Source organism: Xyrauchen texanus, chromosome 7 (genome assembly GCF_025860055.1).
Source record: "Xyrauchen texanus isolate HMW12.3.18 chromosome 7, RBS_HiC_50CHRs, whole genome shotgun sequence".
NCBI lineage: Eukaryota > Metazoa > Chordata > Actinopteri > Cypriniformes > Catostomidae > Xyrauchen > Xyrauchen texanus.
The window spans coordinates 42,176,385-42,196,631 of NC_068282.1; the positions used below are offsets into that span (position 1 = coordinate 42,176,385).

At 39.1% G+C, this 20,247-nt stretch overlaps 2 protein-coding genes across 2 annotated transcripts; both read right to left on the minus strand.

The window, feature by feature from the left end:
• Positions 1–338: 338 nt before the first annotated feature.
• Positions 339–2,165, minus strand: LOC127646696 (cytochrome c-like). The gene is made up of 3 exons (XM_052130514.1): positions 2,051–2,165; positions 993–1,167; positions 339–907 (listed from the first exon to the last, which is right to left on the minus strand). Exons 2-3 carry the CDS (start codon positions 1,159–1,161, stop codon positions 762–764), a joined length of 315 nt encoding a protein of 104 aa, XP_051986474.1. The 5' UTR covers positions 1,162–1,167; positions 2,051–2,165; the 3' UTR covers positions 339–761.
• A 15,533-nt stretch (positions 2,166–17,698) lies between these two features.
• LOC127646748 (C-C chemokine receptor type 7-like) lies at positions 17,699–20,013 on the minus strand. Its single transcript, XM_052130607.1, has 3 exons — positions 19,941–20,013; positions 19,699–19,739; positions 17,699–19,214 (listed from the first exon to the last, which is right to left on the minus strand). The coding sequence occupies exons 1-3, from the start codon at positions 19,954–19,956 to the stop codon at positions 18,147–18,149; spliced, it is 1,125 nt and encodes a 374-aa protein (XP_051986567.1). The 5' UTR covers positions 19,957–20,013; the 3' UTR covers positions 17,699–18,146.
• Between the last annotated feature and the right edge of the window lie 234 nt (positions 20,014–20,247).

The window sequence follows — 20,247 nt, forward strand, 5'->3', positions numbered from 1 at the left end:
ACACAAATTAAGCCATTTGGCAGTATGTTAGCCTATCAAGTTACCATTCGCTTTCATTGCATAATTTTCATAAATAATGAAAGTGAATAATGACGGAGGCTAATATTCTCTGCTTATATCTCCTTTAGTCATATGGATTTGGAACATGAGGTTGTAAAACAAAACACAATTCCCATTTTTGGGTGAGCCATTCACCAGTTGACTCTCACTTCCACATATGGGTCAGAAACTCAGAAGATTTGGTATTCAATCAGTTTAAACTGCAGATATATAAATATCAGCTTGCCAGTGCATTTGATTAGAACATAAAATGCTGAAAGAATATACGAGACAAAAAGTACGGTTTTCTATTTTATTTGACAGTTCAAATCTATTTAGTAAAATTGAATAGTCACCAATACGCATGCTGCTTTCTTAGTCACTCATTGCAATCCAAACACATACATGGTTTAGTACAGTTTAATAATTTAATGTACAACAGCTCCTGTGTAGCCAGGGGGGCACATTTTTTTTAAATTCCCTCAGTGGAAACACTGGGAACCTGCAGTAACTTGACTCGATTCTACATTTTTGGACAGAAAAAGAAATGGAAATCCTCACAGCAGAAATGGATAGGCATTATGAGCATCCCATGTGTTATACCCAGAAGGAATAGTCCTGGCCACTTGATCTGTCACACCGTTTTGAATAGATATAGTTACAGAGATTGCAAACCCAAATTACTAACATTACATTTAAATATTTTCCCCTTTCCATCAGCATTATGATGTGGATGCCTTTAAGTATGCAATAAGGTCTGCTCTCTCGCCCTTCTTCTTGATGCCAGCGAAGATCATCTTTGTGCCTGGAATGTACTTCTTGGGGTTTTCCAAATATTCCATCAATGTATCTTCACCCCAAACGATGCCTGCGAAAGTGAGATATCATAAGAGTTATGTAAAGTCAAACCATCTCCTTGATGAATCCTATAATTCTTTAATAAACAGCATTACCTTTGCTCTTATTGGCATCTGTGTAGGAGAAACCAGGAGCCTGACCAGTCTTGCGGCCAAACAGACCCCACAGATTTGGCCCTACTTTGTGCTTGCCTCCGTTCTCAACTGTGTGGCACTGGGCGCACTTCTGGACGAAAACTTTCTTTCCCTTATCAACGTCACCCATATTTACCTAGAAGTAAAAGAGGTATTAAAGTCAGAAAGGTTATTTACAGGTATTGAGAACTGAATAACAGAAGGTCATTCAAGGGGAATGGAGCATCTGTCCTTCACACTTTATATGTGTAATTTATAAGCTTTAAGTCATAAATTACCAAATCAAACTGTAAAGTTTTATTCCTTTTTTATATGATCAGTGCACCATCACGGGACATTTAATGCTTACGCAGAGACTTTCGGTTTCTAATCTCTGGCTTTCAATTCTACCAAGACCGTGATTGGCTTCACTGTCCACTTTCCAACTGTAACCATCGGATTATCATGTTATTCGTCCCTGGATAAACTTAAATGGACTTAATTAGAAGCAGCCTTAATTACAGATTGAAGCCGGGTGTCTCGCCAGAAATCAAGCTAGCTAAGAGGATAAACCGGACAAGAATTTTTGCGACAAAATTCGTAGTTACCTTAACGAGGGATTCACAAATAATCAATATATTAATGAAAGTCCACATTTAAAGGTATAACCGGGTCTGAGATCCACGTTGCTCGCTCGAGCGGAAGCTTGCAGTTAGCACACATCTGCTTAGCCTCTCTTACTCTAATATTGTCATTCCCACGAATAACTTAGCGCTTATTACTGTCCAGTTATCAAAAAACGTGTCTTTTTGTAATTCCTAGAATACTGAGAAAACCATAAAACCCCTTGGAGTCTTTGCCTGACACAGAATTGTTCTTGAAGAAAACCGGCGAGCTTACGCAATCTTACGCCATTCTTCATTAGAACTGCTTAATTTCGTCTAAAATGTCACTGCTCTGATAGTTAACACGACAACAGTTTTTAAAATAGCGTGATTTGCTCAACGGTACTTTTCAGGCCGTGTTAGAGGGCTCCTTACCTCGAGTATTGCGGTACTCCTCTCGTGCCAGTTGACGGACCGATTCGCTAATAGGGCGCGAGAGGAAGGTCACATCATTTTAGAGGCGTGAGAGGGCTCTAGTGTGTGACGTCACTACCATGCGCTGCGCCGTCACGTGCTTCATTTCGACGAATCTGCTCACGGTGGTGACGCGACGTGCAGCGGGTACCCTGAAGAACGATTCGTGGAGTTGATAGGGATAACAGAGCTTTGGAGATAATCGGTTTAGATAAAGCGGAGTTTCGACATACTACCTGTAAATGTAGCATAAATGTGCAGCGTATAGATAAATGGTAAACCACGAAGATAAAAAAGTTGTACCTTATTTTTGTAAACTTACATTTTCCAGGATTTTACTGGAAAACCTGGAAATATCAGGGAATTTTAAAATGAAGATTTTCATTTTTCAGTCTTGCAAATGTTTTTACTAAAATTAACCAATTCAAAGTTGCCTAATAAATTCATACAAAGTCACTTTTGTTTCCTATTTATGCTCAACTAAATAAAATGGCTCTTTATGAGTGAAATGTCTTTAAATTAAGTTTTAAAATTGACCACGAACGAATGGAAAAGTCAGAAATGCATTAGTCAAAGTTTGTGGGAACCTTGAAATATCAAGATTAATGAACTTTGCTGACTTGCATAGTAATGTAAAGTTACGCAAGCCTCAGATCCACGCATTACCAAACCATGCCATAAGGTGCCTCTACTGAGCAGCTGTATAAAATTACATTGACGTTTTATCACGAGGTTCTGACAGTGTAACAGGAGTTTCATTACATTGCCGTACTGTATGTGACGCAGTATCATGTTTGAACTTGAGAGGTGTTCAAAGGACAAAATGTTCAAGTTATTTGGTGTTTCCCCGTCAACAACAGAAATCGACAGTGAGTAATAAATGAGAGATTTACCCTGACTGACAAGAATGACAAATTACAGGTTGTCAGATGTAGAACACTGTTGCCTAATAGGTTGTTCATACATTATGGCTGAAAGACAAGTGATTTTGAAAATGACCGGTGCTGATACAGTGAGTCATAAGTTATTTTTCAGGAGAAATGCTATGAAAGGCATTTAACACATTTGTGGCATAATGTTGTTGATTACTACAAAACAACAACAACAACAACAACAATACAATTCGACTCCTTCCTCATTTTCTTTAAAAATAAGCAAAAATCGAGCTTCCAGTGAGGCACTTACAATGAAAGTGAATGGGGACCAATTTTTTTTAGCGTTAAAATACTCACTTTTTCAAAAGTATAACCACAAGACATAAAGGATATGTGTGTAAACATAATTTTAGTGTGATAAAATCCTATACTCCTATATATCCTATCCTATATATATCCATACAAATTTTCTGTGTACATTTATATCCGATTTTACATCTTTGTTACCATGACAATGTAATGTCAACAAACCTTAAAACCTAAAATGACTATAAAAATGAAAATGTAAAAAATTTTACAGCTCAAGTAATATACAAGTTTTAACAGAAGAATTTATGGAAGTGCTTTTTATAAAATTAAAAGCTTCACATTTCCATGTTTAAACCCTCCAAAAATGGGCCACATTCACTTTTATTGTCCCCATTCGCTTCCATTGTAAGGACCTCACTGTTACCTACATTTTTGCTTTTTTTTTAAAGAAAAGGAGGAACGAGTCAAAATAATTTTTTGTGGTCATTATGCCACAATTGTCGTCGATTTATCTTATCTTGTACTGAACCTGGAACATTTCATAAAAGGAATATTCCAGGTTCAAAACAAGTTAAGCTCAATCAACAGCATTTGTGGCATAATGTTAATTACCACATAAAATAATTTAGATCTGTACCTTCTTTTCTTTAAAACAAATGAAAAGCTGTAAATTTGTTTAAATTGTAATTTTGAGTCATTTTAGGGTTTGCTGATATTACATCGTCATGGCAACAAAGTTGTAAAATTGGATATAACTTTACATAGAAAAGGTTAGTAAGCGAGTTTATGGTAACATATTGTTTATGTCTTGTTGCTATACTTTTGAAACAGTGAGTTTTTTAATGTTTACAGATTGGCCCCATTTATTTCCATTGTAAGTGTCCCACTGTAACCCAGATTTTTGCTTTTTTTTTAAGAAAAGGAGGGACGAGTCGAAATGTATTTTTGTGGCAATCAGCATTATGCCAGAAATGCTGTCAATTGAGTTTTAATTTGTATTGAACCCAGAATATTCTTTTAAAATAGGGTCTACCATGAAAATGTAAACAAAACTAAACATTACAAATGACCCTTAAGGAATGCCTGTAAAATTCAGTACGTCTTTCTTTATTGAATCTGTTTCTTACAATTCCCATATTCCATTATACAACCCCAATGTAACAGGTAGCTTAGTCCTGCCTTGAGCAGAAACACTATAGAACACTAGGCTAAGCATACTTTATATAGATGATTAGATTATTAGACATCGTTACATGTCACAATGTTGTTTTGCAAACCTAATGTGTCTTTACACTGCAGAATTAAAGCTGAAGTATGTAACTTTGTCTGTATAAAAGTACTTTATTCTATCCCAGTTCAATATGCAGAGACAACTATAAGTAAGGCTTTCAAGTCAGTTTTCTTAAAAAACTGGCACTATAAATTTTTTTTTTTGAGCAATCGTTTAGAACAGTGGTTCTCAACCGGTGGGGCGCGAGTAGGCTACGATGGAAGGGAAAAAAAACTTGAAAAATGTTTTTTTGGGCACATTTTTTTTATCACTAAACTACTGTCATAAAAAGTTATAGTTTTGTATATACATAACTCCTGAATAAAAATTAAAATGTGTTTGGACTGATTTAAAAAAAAAAAGTTTTGAACAAATTTGATTGGTTTGTCGATAGTGAGCGCAATGCAGGTGATAAGCATAAGCGGTTTCATTAAGTGAGTCATTGAGTCGTTCATTCAAACGATTCGTTCAAACGGCCGATTCATCAAGAATGAGACAGATGTTTGTGAATGGGTCATTGAATCTTTGACTCAACCGATTCGTTCACAACACTGAATCATTCAAAACACGATTGAGTATTGCTGTGAGATGCGTTATGCTAAATAAATAACAATACATTGTTGTAACAGCAATATCTTTTTGTCAAAAGCGACAAATCCAGCGACTTTTACTGGTGTTTTTGGAGACTTTTGTGGTGTTTGGAGACTCGAAAGCACGAATCACTCTGCAGTTAGGCCTACTGTGCTCAACGAACAGCGGGTGCTGTCGTGAGCCCCTCTCCCGTCCAAAAGCACTCACAGGCGGTCAGTCTCTCAGTAGCCTCGCGCAGCAGTCAGAGCAGAGAGGAGACACACACCCCTCCGTGTCCAGGCTGCAAATGAATCGCGCATGCGCATGGCCGCCGCCGTTCCCGCCCTGGCTTACAGAGCAGGGTATAAATGTAAATGTTCACTCACTCTCACACAAAAATAAATCACTGCATTTAAATTGACTCACGACATAGCTTTCCATTCACTCTAGTCTAGTCTCTTGCCAAGTTCGCTTGTGCCAGCTCTCGCTAGTCTTATCAATCTCGATTTACATAGGCCTTTACTACAAAACCCCAACATTCTTTTTAAAGACTAAACCCACAAACATTCTTTTTAAGATTAGATCAAATCTCAGCCCTAGCCAGTATTTTTTTTAACTGCTAGGCAGTAGCTACACTTAGCTAAAACTACCCACACGACTAAGACACACACACACACACACACACACACACACACACACACGCACTGACGAGGACTACAATCGTTAAGTATTAAAATAAAATCTGAATTGTCTGCAAAATAATTATTTTGTTCGTTTAATTAAAGATTGTGCCTAAGTCCCGACTGATTAGCCCCTGATACGTCTCTCAACATACACCACACACACAGTTACATATTGCCTAAACTTTATTGAAAACACATCAAAATGGAGAAATTTCTTGTGAGGACCAACAAGCCAACTGACGCACCACCAGCTGCAAAAAAGCTTCGAAGGTACGATGAAGCATACCTGCAATTTGGGTTTACAGTCATGGCTGATCTGAGACCTCAGTGTGTCGTGTGTGCCGAGGTGCTGGCAAACGACAGTATAAAGCCCTGCAAATTAAAAAGGCACCTCGAAAAAAGCATGCTGGCATTAAAAATAAACCAGCTGAATATTTTAAAAGAAAGCTTGATGGCCTCCATCAGCAACAGGCAACCATTTCAGTGCACAGCACTGTGTCTAAACAGTGTTTGAAGGCATCGTATGTAGTGGGCAAAAGGATCGGTAAACTGGGTAAACCGCATACAATCGCCGAGACTCTCATTTTGCCGGCAGCGCAAGACATGTGCAGAATAATGATAGGCGATATTGCAGCAGCCAAACTCGGTGCAGTACCACTGTCCAATGACACAGTCGCTAGGAGAATTGTAGACATGTCCAATGATATCAGAGAGCAACTGATAGAGTTCGTAAAAAAGAGTCATTACTACGCTCTGCAGCTGGACGAATCCACTGATATTGCTGGGCAGGCACAGCTCCTCACCTATGTCAGGTATCTGCGGGACAAGGCGATTGAGGAGGATGTCCTGTTTTGCCGGCCTCTTCAGTCGCACACTACAGGAGAAGCCATTTTCAATGTCCTTGATATTTTTATCCGTGAAAATGGTTTGGCTTGGGACCGATGCGTTGACCTATGCATGGATGGTGCGCAGGCAATGACGGGGCGTGAGCGTGGCCTAGCTGCTCGCGTTCAGCAAGTAGCTCCACTTGTGAAATGGACACATTGCATGGTCCATGCGAAGCACTAGCTGCAAAAAAAATGCCGGTTCTCTTTGACTCCGTGCTGAACCAATCCATGAAAATAATAAATCTCATCAAATCACGGCCGCTAAACTCTCGCTTGTTTGGGGTCCTCTGCCAGGAGATGGGGTCAGGGCACGAACAGCTGCTTGTGCACACTGAAGTTCGCTGGCTCTCCAGGGGGCGGGTGTTACAGCGGTTGTATGAGCTGCGAGAGGAGGTGAAGTGGTTTTTGACAGAAATCAAATCAGATCTGGCGAAGCATCTGGATGACACTATGTGGCTTGCGTCTCTGTCCTATTTGGTCGATATGTTTGACCGCTTGAATGGCCTCAACCTGTCTTTGCAAGGCCGCGAAACTCATATTTTGCTCCTTGCAGACAAATTGCACGCCTTCACACAAAAACTAGACCTCTGGCATGGCCGCATCAGTCGAGGGAACTGCGACATGTTCCCCAGCCTTGCAGACTTTATCACTGATGCAGCCACATCACACGATTTCTCCTCCCTATTTCAATCAGCGTCTGAGCACCTGTCAGCAATGAGAAAACAATTTGCGACGTACTTTAAAGAGGATTATCGCTCTTTTGCGTGGGTTCGAGATCCGTTTGTGTGCACAGCAAACGAGCTATCAATTGATATGCAGGAACAGCTTATTGAGCTGATGAGTGACAGTAGACTGAAGGAACTCTTTAGCTCCTGCCCTCTTTCGTCATTCTGGGCAGCATTGATGCAGGAATACCCTGAATTCTGTGACGTCGCCTTGAAGATTCTCCTTCCTTTCGCGTCGACATATTTGTGTGAGGCAGGATTCTCAAAAATGACTGCACTCAAAACGAAATACCGCAATCGTGCACAAATCGAGGATGATTTGAGGCTATGTTTATCAAACATTGAGCCAAGAATTGAGGATCTTTGCAAGGCAAAGCAGGCTCAGGTCTCACATTAACATCACCTACCAGCAAGCTTCTGTAAAAATGCAGATGATGCCTACTATTAGGCCTAGTAATAATAACAATAATAAAGCATAAATTAATATCAGAGGTCTGGTGCCAATTCCCAATTATAGCAATAGCCTAGTAATGATAATAGGCCTACTGATGATAATAATAATAATAATAATAATAATAATAACAACAATAAAGCATGTAACCTCATATAATTATATAGCAATAGCCTAGTAATGATGATAGGCCTACTACTCATAAAAATAATAATAATGCCTGCAAGCTCACATTAGAAGTCTGGTGCTACTGCCAATTATAATAATAATAATAATAATAATAATAACAACAATAAAGCATGGGGCGGGGCGGGGCGGGGCGGGGGGCACTGGGGTCCCAACTGCAATGAACCAGCTTTGGGGTGGCCCAGCTTGCAAAAGGTTGAGAACCCCTGGTTTAGAACCTCTCTTTGTTTGACCAACAGCAAGTATTCAAAAAGCTGTTTTGAATTTTTTTTAATTTTTTTGTAGTTTAATTGGGTGGCACTAGTTTAGCAGAATTTATTTATTTCAGCTTTAAGCTCTGTGTTTTATGTCAGATTTATTTGTAGAGATGCAATATCTCATAGGAGCCCTACTAAAATATACTGGCTCAGGAGGTGGCAAAGGCGAAAATTACAAACACAACTTAAATATTTGTTGGGGAGTCAAACTACCTTACCTAACAAAGATAAAGTGCAAATAAACAACATTAACTTCCTTACCTCCCTCACTAACCAAAACACAGGAGAAAAGATAAAAGGTTGAACAAAAATGCTAACATTAACCTACTGTTGATGTCAGAAATATACATACACTTATGTTGAAGTCATTCAGCATTTTTTTTAATGATTCCACATATTTCATATTAGCAAACTATAGTTTTGGCAAGTCGTTTAGGATATCTACTTTGAGCATTCTACTTTAGGCAATTAGCCAATTAGCTTCTGAGAAGAGGTGTACTGTGGATGTATTTTAAGACCTATCTTCAAACTCATTGTCTCTTTGCTTGACATCATAGGAAAATCAAAAGAAATCAGCCAAGACCTCAGAAAACCATTGTAGACCTCCACAAGTCTCATCCTTAGGAGCAATTTTCAAATGCCTCAAGGTACTATGTTCATCTGTACAAACAATGGTATTTAAGTATAAACACCATGGGACCATGCAGCCATCATACCGCTCAGGAATGAGATGCATTCTGTCTCCTGAGAGCGCAAATCAATCCCAGAACAACAGCAAAGATGCTTGAGAAAACAGGTAGACAAGTATCTATGTATATCCACTGTAAAACGAGTCCTATATCGACATAACCTAAAAGGCTGCTCAGCAAGTAAGAAGCCACAGCTCCAAAACCACCATAAAAAAGCCAGACTACGGTTTGCAAGTCCACATGGGGACAAAGCGTCATCTGCCAGGAGGTCATTTACATTTATGCATTTGGCAGACACTTTTATCCAAAGTGACTTACAGTGCACTTATTACAGGGACAATCCCCCCAGAGCAACCTGGACATCTTGGTGGTGCTGGGGCTTGAACCCCTGACCTTCTGGTCAGTAACCCTGAGCCTCAACCACTGAGCCACAGGTCATCCCCACCTTCCTGTATCTGGGAGGGGACAGGTGGAGGGAAACTATAATAAAAAATAGGGTGTACACCCTGTAACAGTGCAGTACCCCCCCTAAAGGCCCCTAGCGTCAGTCGCAAATGTGTCTCTTGAGGCCAGGGGGTGAGGTTTACACTTACCGCACAGCTATCATGTACCAGCTGGCTCCTGTTACACTATCAAATACTAACAAAGTGTATGTAAACTTCTGATCCACTGGGAATGTGATGAAAGAAATAAAAGCTGAAATAAATCATTCTCTCTACTATTATTCTGACATTTCACATTCTTAAAATAAAGTAGTGATCCTAACTGACCAAAGACAGTGAATGTTTTCTAAAATTAAATGTCAGGAATTGTGAAAAACTAAGTTTAAATGTATTTGGCTAAGGTGTATGTATACTTCTGACTCCAACTGTATGTGCTGCTGTGCATGCAGCTTATGCAGTGTATAGACTGCTTTAATGAATTTGTGTGCATAAGGGAATAACAAAATAAGTTTTGAATTTATTGAAACATTTTTTTTTTACTCTCTCTTACACAATGTTTCATGTAGCCCACATTCTAAATGTGTAGAGTCAATCAGTTTATAATTTTTCAACTGATAGGATCTATCGTTTCAGAGATACTGAGGAGTAAATACGTGGATGTATGTTTGCTTTGAGAGCTCGATTCACATTGCTGGGTTTTAAAAGTCCAATCAGGCAAATACATGCGGTACATTGAATTTGTCTAGCTTTCTGATTCCAATCATCGTTATTTTTTTTAAATAATGCAAATAAAGACCTTTTAATTATTTCCCAGATGTCAGTAGATTAAGCATTGCAATTATAATGTAGTTCACCTATTAGAAGTCCAGCGAGCCATGACATGCAAGAACATTTTTGTTTGTTGTTGTTGTCTCATATACAGGGCCGGCCCATGGTATAGGGGACATAGGTGGTTGCTTAAGGCGCAAAAAGACAGAGAGGTGCTGCATGAGTTTTTTTTTTCCGGAAGTGTGTCCTATCGTGAACACTGTGCACCCCTCTGCCCATATATTGATCACTAGCGCTACGTGATTATTTTAAAATCGGATCCATATCATATGTGTACAATTGGAGTGAAAAAATAACCAATTTATCAGGGGAACAAGGCAGGAAGCAGCACAAAGAAGAGGAGCAGGATTTTATTTTATTTAAGTCTAGTGCAAGTTAAGTGCAGTGTATTTTCTTTCAAATAAGCTTAAGCTTCTATAATGTTTTAATTTCAGTTATATTGCTGTTTGCTTTCACTTCACCAAAAAACTCCTGTGTCTTCTTTTAAAAGAGACCATGATTAGGACAGTAGTCTAAAGCATTCATGCTAAGCACCCTCAAAAGAAACTTAGATCACCCTCAATTGCAGACCAGGGCAAACTACTGCCTGCTGGTCAATTTATCATGAATGTTTTTTATTAGCTCTTTCATTTATCTGGCTTTGTGACCTATCGCGCATCCACAAGCGTTTATTATGCTCAGTGTTGCCAGTAAATAAATGCAACACCCCAATCAGAGATTTATACTTGCACAAATTGGAAATATTTCACCTTATGTCATACATAATTTATGCAATCTGGCTACCATGTATGGGAGTGCACGCGCTTTCGCTCCTCTTCGGAAAAAATTAAATAAAAATACTTAGTGCTCAATAATGCAATATTATGCAAAAAAAAAGTGTGATTTCGTGAGGCTGCATGTGATGTTTAGTGCCAAATCTGCAAGCAAACATTTTCAGTGAGGAACTTTAGTAATTTCCCAGTAGATCTTCGCATCATTCGCACATAGAGGGGACATGAGAGTAAAACCAAGCAAGAGAGGAATATGTTTGTTCTTTGTGTTATTTGTGAAATGCTGAAGTCCCTCACACCTGTATGCGAATGTTACTCTAGCAGTAATCATTTAACAGTGTCATGTGGGCGCCAATCTAGCCTGGGCCGGCCCTGCTCATACATATTACACAAATACTATAATCACATACACAGTGCTTTATTTTAATAAGCCTACACAAAAGTTAATATCCTTAAATCTAACAGATACTATACCAGAACAATCTTTTCCCTTTCAAGGTAAGTTAGTCCACTGTCGGCCATCTTTGGAATGCTCCAGGGCAGCTATTTTTTATAGATTCAAATGGCATAAAAGTTCAGCTCCTATCTACTTGATTGAGGAAAGGACCAAAATCTCCAAAACAGTTGGTAAAGATTATGATCAAAGAAAACAAATCAAATAAGCAATGAAATCTGACAACAATTTGTATCATAAATTGTACTACTAGTATTTCAGGAATCTCCCCTTGCTGTTTTAGAGGCCACTGTGTCCTTCCCATATTATTCCCCACCTCCACCCCATTTCACCACTGTTTCCTGTCCCTTGAAATGCTGCTATGTTTGCAGACGGGTGGCAACATCTGCTCATATGCAGAACTGCGCTGCAGTGTGCTCAAATGGTTCTCGGTTTTTTGAAAGGGTGCGCTCTAGTGGCTCTTGGAGGGTTCAGCTGAGACTCAGAAATTATAACGTTGCACAGTTCATCTACATCTGGATAACAAGGTATGGGGCGTCGGAAAGTGCATTCATTCTTGCACAATTGAACACTTTCAGTGTCAGCTGAGGTGAGGAAGTCTCTGGTGAGGTAGAGTTCAGGCAGTCGTCATTTCAGGCAATGTCGTCATTTCTCAATGCCTCATTGATACAAACATCCAGACATCTTGTACAAAAAAGATGTTAAATTCTCCTTTAAACAGGGGCGATTCTAGGGTCAGAGCTTTAGGGGTGCTGAGCACCCAATGAGCCCCACTGCCACCACCCACCCTCTTTCACACAAAAAAATATGTCTATTGAAAAATAACTTTATCATTTTAACATTGGTTCAACTAACTCCAAAATCCAGATTTTTTTCTTCTTTTTTTTTTTTTTAAGGCCTTTTCAGAGCACCAGCTTAATTGTGAGAGTTCACACAGACAGCCCCCTGTAACAAACACAAAACCTTCTTCACTCAGCTGGTTTTCCTGACCGTTAACTCCATATGCCTCCTTTCAGGGACGGACTGACAATCTGTGCGTTCGGGAAAAGTCCAGAACGGCCGTCCAACCGAGGGCCGTCCGTCGGCACAAAAAAAAGTATAATAAAGCAATATGAACAGCCAACAGTAGGGACACTAATACGATCACTTATATGCAACGTGTAAAAAAAAAAACTGAGGAAGAAGAGTCGGCCTACTAGCCAGTTTGTGATTCGTCCCCGGCCGCAGTCAGATTTGTAATGGAAGCAGGTCAGTTTAGAAAAATGTACAGTTTTGTACATGAGCTGCAGCCAGGACGAAATTAACCCTTTCGACGCACGTCATCACACACACACACACACACACACACACACACACACACACACACACACACACACACACACACACACACACACACACACACACACACACACACACCAGTGTGATTAGAACGGTCAGTGCACCGTGATTAGCTGCTAATATTAAATGTGCTTTCGGCGTTGGCTGGCGCTGAGCCAGAGACGGACGCAGCTCAGCGCTGTCATATCACAACTTAGTTTTCAGTGTTTTCAACCACATAATGTTTCTTTTAGGTTTTAGGTTTCAGACATATAATTTCATTTCACATACGTAGGTACTAAACAAACAATACAATACATTTAGAGAGACATTTTCAATGCAGATGTGATGGTATTGTACATTTTTTGTTTTTATTTGAAGGCTGAGGCTTCATTAATAAACAACCCCAATTATTATCATCATTGGTTTTGAGATGTTACTTGCTGTGAATACCTTGTCTGATACAGTATTGTGGCATATTATCAGGACATCCTGGCTAGTGTCTGTTGCGCGGCTAGTGGCGAATGGCCGGATGATGGGCCTATTTGGGAGAAAGTCCAGGGCTGTTTTTTAGCCCCAGTCCGTCCCTGCCTCCTTTTGTATCAACAGTCATCAGATTGGTTCGATTAGATTCAACTTTATTGTCATTGAACTAAGTAACAGGTACTTGGACAACAAAATGTAATTCATCTTCTGTAAATTATTTACAAAAAATGGTTCTTGAAGGGCTCTTTTTAGTGTGCCAAACTGAGTATGAGGGTATTGAGACTGCTTTAACTGTTTAGGACCAGTGTCCTTATCCCCTAAATCTGAACAGCTCTCTTCTGTCTCTGCTGCTTTGGCTTGGTGGTCTCTATGTTGCAGTGACGTGCGGTGATGTCTTAAAGAGGCTAGGCACTGAGTTATGAAAGCCAGATTACCTGATTTATTGTTTAAGCTAATAATACGTAATAACAGTGAACGTTACACACAAGAGCGGCATATCAAGAAATGTAAAAATCAGGATGAATTATTTGTCAATAAAAAAAAATAAAAAAAATCAGGACGTGTACTCTCTCTCTCTCACAGACACACACACACACACACAGTGAACGTTACGCACAAGCGCGGCATATCAAGAAATGTATGTATTTTATATATGTGTTATAATATATACGATTTTGTTACTATATCTTCATTAGATATTATTATACAAAATTCAGTAGTCAAAACACAGAACATATAACAGAACATAAGTTGTTTATTTTTTACAACATTATGTGCTTATTTTTTTTATGTGCAATCTTCATCTTTATAACAGAAGATACAATACAACAATCCTTTACCTTTTCATTGTGGTAGGTTATATACAGCTTCCTTTGGTCGTCAGGTGCAAGGTCGATCCGAGATTTTCCAAAGGTTTTCAGTGTAATTTGACACTGGATGTGAGCTGACGACTTTTCATGCTTGGTTAAAGCTGCGGGCAGGTTGTTCAAATCACAATATCCCGCTGAAGTCCAAACAGTCTGACTGGTTGAAAAAAGCAGGCAGAGATAGCAGTACAGCCGCTGATTGTTAGCACAGCCACATAGCCAATCTTTTCTTACATACCAATCAGTTTGAAATGATCGGATAATTTTTGTGCCCTTTTGCTGTACTAGTCAATCTAAGGCTGGCGTAGACCTCCCTCTTGCAATTAACTCATATTTGGAATTAAAATCGAGCTTGGAAAAAATTCTTAATTCCGTGATTACGGCCGGTGCTGTCATTTTGATTTTGAATTTGGCGGGATTAGGCATGTACGCTAGCTGTGGTGTAATGACGTTAGCTACGCAAATGTCCAGGAATATCTCGATTTTAATTGGTCCATGTCTGATACGTAACGGAGATGATTACGGGCATAACATATTTACGTCAAAAGGCACAGCAGATTTGTGCTTTTTGCCGCACATGTTAAAGAATACAGTATCGAGCGCGCATGCGCAACATGGGTTTTCCGCGTGTCGCCTGCAATGAATGGACCGTAAAAGCACTGCTTATTCTACCATTTGTTTTTAGTTGATTATGCGTAACTGCTACATTTGTCATCATAACGCCTAAACAATTGGAATAACACACATATTGCATATATAAATCACAAGAATAAAAAGTAAAAATACAAATACAAGTTTTATTATTTAATAAACATTTTATTTGTGAATTTTGGCAGGGTAGGCAGTGCCTAGTTTGCCTACCCAGACCGCACGTCAGTGCTATGTTGCACTCCCTCTGTCTCTTCATTTCTTGTCAGTTCCCTCTCATCCCTTATGGACACTCCCTGTTGTTTTCCTCCTCCTTTATTATGAAAAAATGTGGTGTAAAATAATGTTACAAAAAGTAAATGTAATATAGGCTACTTAATGCCAATAAGTTAGTATAGGAGTATGAGTAGTTACTGTTTTGCTTGCCACTATTCACTATATGTCAATTTATTGTTGTCGTTTCCTCACCTGGTTCTTCCTGCATGCTCTCCCTTTCCCTTTCTCCTTCTCCATCTCCCTCTCTTTCCCTTGGCACTGACAATCATACACAAATATATTGTAGGCAGGAGAGTTGAGGTCAGTTTGTCATGTCACAAAAATGTTATGGAGATCATTTACAGATTCTAAGGATATGATCAAAAGGCACACAGAGGCGTGCCATTTTAAATGTCTTTATTATTATTATTATTATTATTAGAGAGAGAGAGAGAGAGAGAGAGTAATGCTAGGAGTTCAGGAGTTAAGCCTGGTTCAGGTTAAATCCTCTGTGTGTGAGGAATGAATAAATACAGCAAAAGAAAAACATTAAACTTTCTTTTATTGTCTAGTTTGATAGTCAGCCACAACTGAAAAATAACAGATATAAATCTAGGAATGAATAACAATTCATTTAAAAAGCCACAGTGAGTGTTTTCACACATACTGGTGGTATACAGTGATATGTTTGTTTTCACTCTGGTCCAAACGCCAGGGCTTCATGTTTCCATGACGACTGACCAGAAAAGACGCACGTGATGTCATGTTTACATGACTCCCGATTGTTAAAATGAGTATCAAATTAACGATAAACTTTACCAACAAAGACACACGTACGCACTACACAGGTACGCAGTTTATTTGTCGCGCTGCTGTTTTTGTTTCATGCTCTAGCAGTTAATAAACAGAACTGCATGCGTCTTGCGGAAGAACATTGTAACCGGCGCTACTTCTCTCCGTTTATGACTATGGACCGAGTCACCCAGGTCCTGTGCTACTCCACAGCGGCGGCGACCACTGGACTAAAATAGTCCGAAAATAAACACTTATTATAGGTGTACCATGGTGATTCAGGATACTGACTCCAGTACTCACCGATATGGTTTCGAATCGGAACAACTCTAGGTAAAAGGAAAGAAGTGTGAGACACAGCTTTGGAGCCACTTAGTTGATTCACAACACTACATAACGGGTTCTCACTCTGCGTGTGTTTCAGCTGGATGACGGTCGTGCTGAGCGGTGCAGGTACAGAGGAGAAGTAGAAGAAGAGAAGATGATGACACCATTTGCTAAGCGGGGGTGTTTTCATTTTCATCCTTAACACATACATTTTAAACCACAAACTACGGAGTATGTTTTGGACATTATTTAACCTTGTCAAAGACGAACAGAAATTTTAGAATAACAACATTTCTTACTCCAAGTTTTAGGGGTGCTGAGCTCCTTTTTAGGGGTGCTTAGACTCGCCCTTGCCTTTAAATATATAATTTTGTGTTCCACAGAAAAACAGTCATATGTCTTTGGAACAATGGGAAGTTAATGAGGACAGAATTCTCTCTCTCTCTCTCTCTCTCTCTCTCTCACTCACTCACTCACTCACTCACTCACTCACTCACTCACTCACTCACTCACCACACACACGCAAACAGCAAAACATAATTTCAGATGAACTCACTTGGATGAGTCCCATGCAGAAGAATTGGAGCAGACATTTGTCCAAGAATCCGTTGTCCTTGAGGTCAGCAAACAGGGAAATCCAAAATTACTTGCAAGAGAACGCAAATATATTTGTGAGAGAACATTTTTGCACCACCATGTCCCTTTAGGGGCTCTGTACCTTTAGGGGCTCCGTAGGTATTTAAAATATCTAGATTTTTTTTGTGAAGAGAGAAAAACTAATGTTTGTGAAGAGAGAGAAAAAAATGTTTGAAGAGAGAAAAAACATTTTTGAAGAGAGAATTAGTTTTTAAGACTTAGGATCAGGAAGGAACTGAGACACATTAAAAAAAAAGAAAGAATTTCACAGTTTTTTCCCCCACCTTGCGGTTCAGGGCTTCCGTACAGAGCAGATGATAGCCTAACCTAAAGTAACCTAGAGTTAAAGTGGTTGGCTAATGCTGTTCTCAGATACTTCAGTTTTAGCACCAGATTCACTAATCAAGGAATAATGCAGGTCAGGTAATATGCCCAAAACTCATTACTGAACTGAATTTACATGGCGCAATTTTCCCTTCTGCTCAAAAGGGCTGTTTTGTGAATTCATCCCAGAACACAAAAGAGCATGTTAGCTGGAACTGAGAATGTTGGTAACCAAACTGAGCTCCACCAGTAATATGAATGATATGAAACAATGTGGGCTACCACCAAGTAATTGCAGATCAACCTGGTGAATGTCTTAAAATTGAATGAATGAATGAGATAATGAATCCATCTGTATTTTTCTTTTCTATTCACAGGGCATTTAAGTGTAATAGAGACGCCGCACAACCACATACACAGTACCTTCTCCAATGGTGTGACCGCAGGATTTGAGTGCCTTTGTCCATATCACACATTGGATGGCAGTGTGGGGGTAAATGTTTCTATAAAGCAACTTGAGTCAAATATTTCAAAAAAAATTATTTATTCAGATTTACGTATATCATTTTAGAAAAGTGAATAGAGGAAGGATATTTCAAAGTGCCATAATTAAACCATAATATGGGATTATGTTGGTAATTGATTTACTGTTAATTGACCACATCTTTGTGAACAATTAGTAATTAAATGTAATTCTGTGCAATTATGCATGTAACGAAATAAGGCTATATCATATAACAAAGTTATAAGCGATTTTACTCTTTGAAAAGGGCAATCAAAATCAAGTCAAAAGCTCTTTGTTTAAAAACAGGAACAGGTTTTTGCTCAACTGTGTACAATAAGTTACAATTAACAATCTATAGAAAATAATTAACAGTATATTTTTGTCCTCTTCAGGCAGTATTCTCTAAATAGAGCTAATACATGATTTAGCACTGTATTACTAAAGTGAGTTACATGAATGACAAAACAGTTTTTGGAATCTGATCTCTCAAGTGGATAGGAGCATTCAGGGGGAAAATGTTGTGGTGGTTTCGGTCTCCAGACCAACTGAGGATCTTCGTTTACCACAGTGGGTGTACAGGAGATGGCTTTTCCTGATGCAGCCCAAGTCTTTGAATAGCTTCAGAAGATCATTGCGAAACTTTATTCCAATGAAGGCATACAGGAATGGGTTCACACAGCAGCGCAAGAAGGCCACAGCCCGCGTCACATCCATAGCGTAAAGACGACTGTTGTCATTGTGGCAATCCATTGTTACTTGGGTGGTCACCCCCATGACTACATTGTAGGGTAGTTGGGTGAACACAAAGACTGCTACCACAGCAATGATTACCTTGAAGGCTTTATTCCTCTCAAAGTTCTTGGCTTGGATGAGTGTCTTGATTATGCAGATGTAACAGAACCCCATGACAATTGCAGGAAGTATGAAACCCAGGACCATCTGACTAACCAGCATTCTAACATGATAGTCTTCATAGTCTTTACCATTTGCTACACATGTGCCATTGAAGTTGACTTCAGAGAACACCAAGTCAGGTACAGAGAAGGTCACTGCCATCACCCAGGTAACCAGAGAAGACACCTGTCCGTAATATACAGCATTGGAGCGGCAGCGATGAGCAGAGACAGCCTTCGTTATGGAGAAGTACCGATCTACACTGATACAGGTGAGCAGGAACATGCCACTAAAGAAGCTGACCTTGTAGATGGTAAACATGGCCTTGCATGGATACTGTCCCAGATGCCACTTGCTCATAAAACTAGCTGCCCAGAAGGGGAGAGAAATTGCAAACAGTAGGTCAGCCATTGCTAGATTGAGCAGGTAGACGTCGGTCATCGTCTTCAGCCTCTTGAAGTAAAGGTAGGTTAGGATGACCAGAAAATTTCCCATAAGAGCTAGGAGGCAGATTATGGTATAGATGGTGGGTAGGAACCAGGCACGAAATTTGCGGTTGGCCATTTTTTCACACATCATTTCAAGCCCGTTGTAGTCCACTACTTCTGTGGAATACTCATACTCAGTTGTCAACTTTTCTTCTGCTTGGTATCCAGTAGTGTCATTGGACCAACTTTGCTGAAATAAAGGTAAAGCAGAAGCTTCACATAAACTCTTATAGAGGTTGGAATAAATTAGTCACTTAGCGAAAATAGTGACATCACAGGATAGTCTCAAATCTGTAAATGCCTTCTGCTTGCCTTAAATTGAAAGTGTTTGAGAATCTCTTTCTGTTATTTTCTGAGAAATGGGTTGTCCACCAGAAGTTTTAAAGGGATAGTTCACCCAAAAAGGAAAATTCTGTGATTCTTTACTTACCCTATGGCAATGTATGAACAAAAGATGCAATGTACGTGAATGGTAACTGAGACAAAAATTCTACCTAACATCTCCTTTTGTGTTCCATGGACAAAAGAACGTTTTTGAACATGCAAAAAGGTGAGAAAATGTCATTTACCTTTTTGGGTGAATTAAGATCTTAAAGTTTAAAATTAAAGGTTGTAAAATTAAGGCATGTGTCTTATGTGAGTAAAGTCTGTCTTGTTTTACTCCATGTAATTACCTTTATGTGGCACGACCAGATCAGCAAAGCAGGACAAAAAACTGTCAATGAAAGACACAGTGTGTCAGTGAATTAAATAATTGATTTAATTTATAAATGTTTAAAAGTTTTAAGAAGAAATTATGAAAACTTAACTAATTCATCCAGCAGTTTCTCCTATTTGACCACATCCTACACATTTTTATACTATTTGGTAAAAGCAACTTGATACCAGCAGATTATTTTAAGGCTTTAATGCTTACCAGTCAATGAATTCATGGTTGCAGATTACTTTCTCTTCTCTTCGAATCACTCACAGTTATTATGAGAGCTCTGTATGCACTGTGAAGTAAAACAGTGAAGCACAGCTTTTAGCTTTGAAGCCAAGTCCAGAGGAAAGGGGTGTCACCACAACCTGTTCTGTGTTTCAAGAAAAACAAGAGCATTACTTACCTTTGCACAACCAAAAAAGTGGGTCCTATTAAAATCTTGAATTTTTAATTTGCTTTTTTTCTTCTGCTATGTTCATTAAATTAAATACTACAGTAATATTGATGATAGTAATTACAT

What these genes read in the sequence shown, in the direction of transcription:
- LOC127646748 (XM_052130607.1), bottom strand. An exon ending in TCTGGTCGTGCCACATAAAG is followed by an intron (nt 19,215 to 19,698) that starts GTAATTACATGG and finishes CCTTTATTTCAG; the next exon opens with CAAAGTTGGTCCAATGACAC.
- LOC127646696 (XM_052130514.1), bottom strand. Translation starts at nt 1,161, where the DNA reads ATGGGTGACGTTGATAAGGGAAAGAAAGTTTTCGTCCAGAAGTGCGCC. An exon ending in AGATGCCAATAAGAGCAAAG is followed by an intron (nt 908 to 992) that starts GTAATGCTGTTT and finishes TCACTTTCGCAG; the next exon opens with GCATCGTTTGGGGTGAAGAT.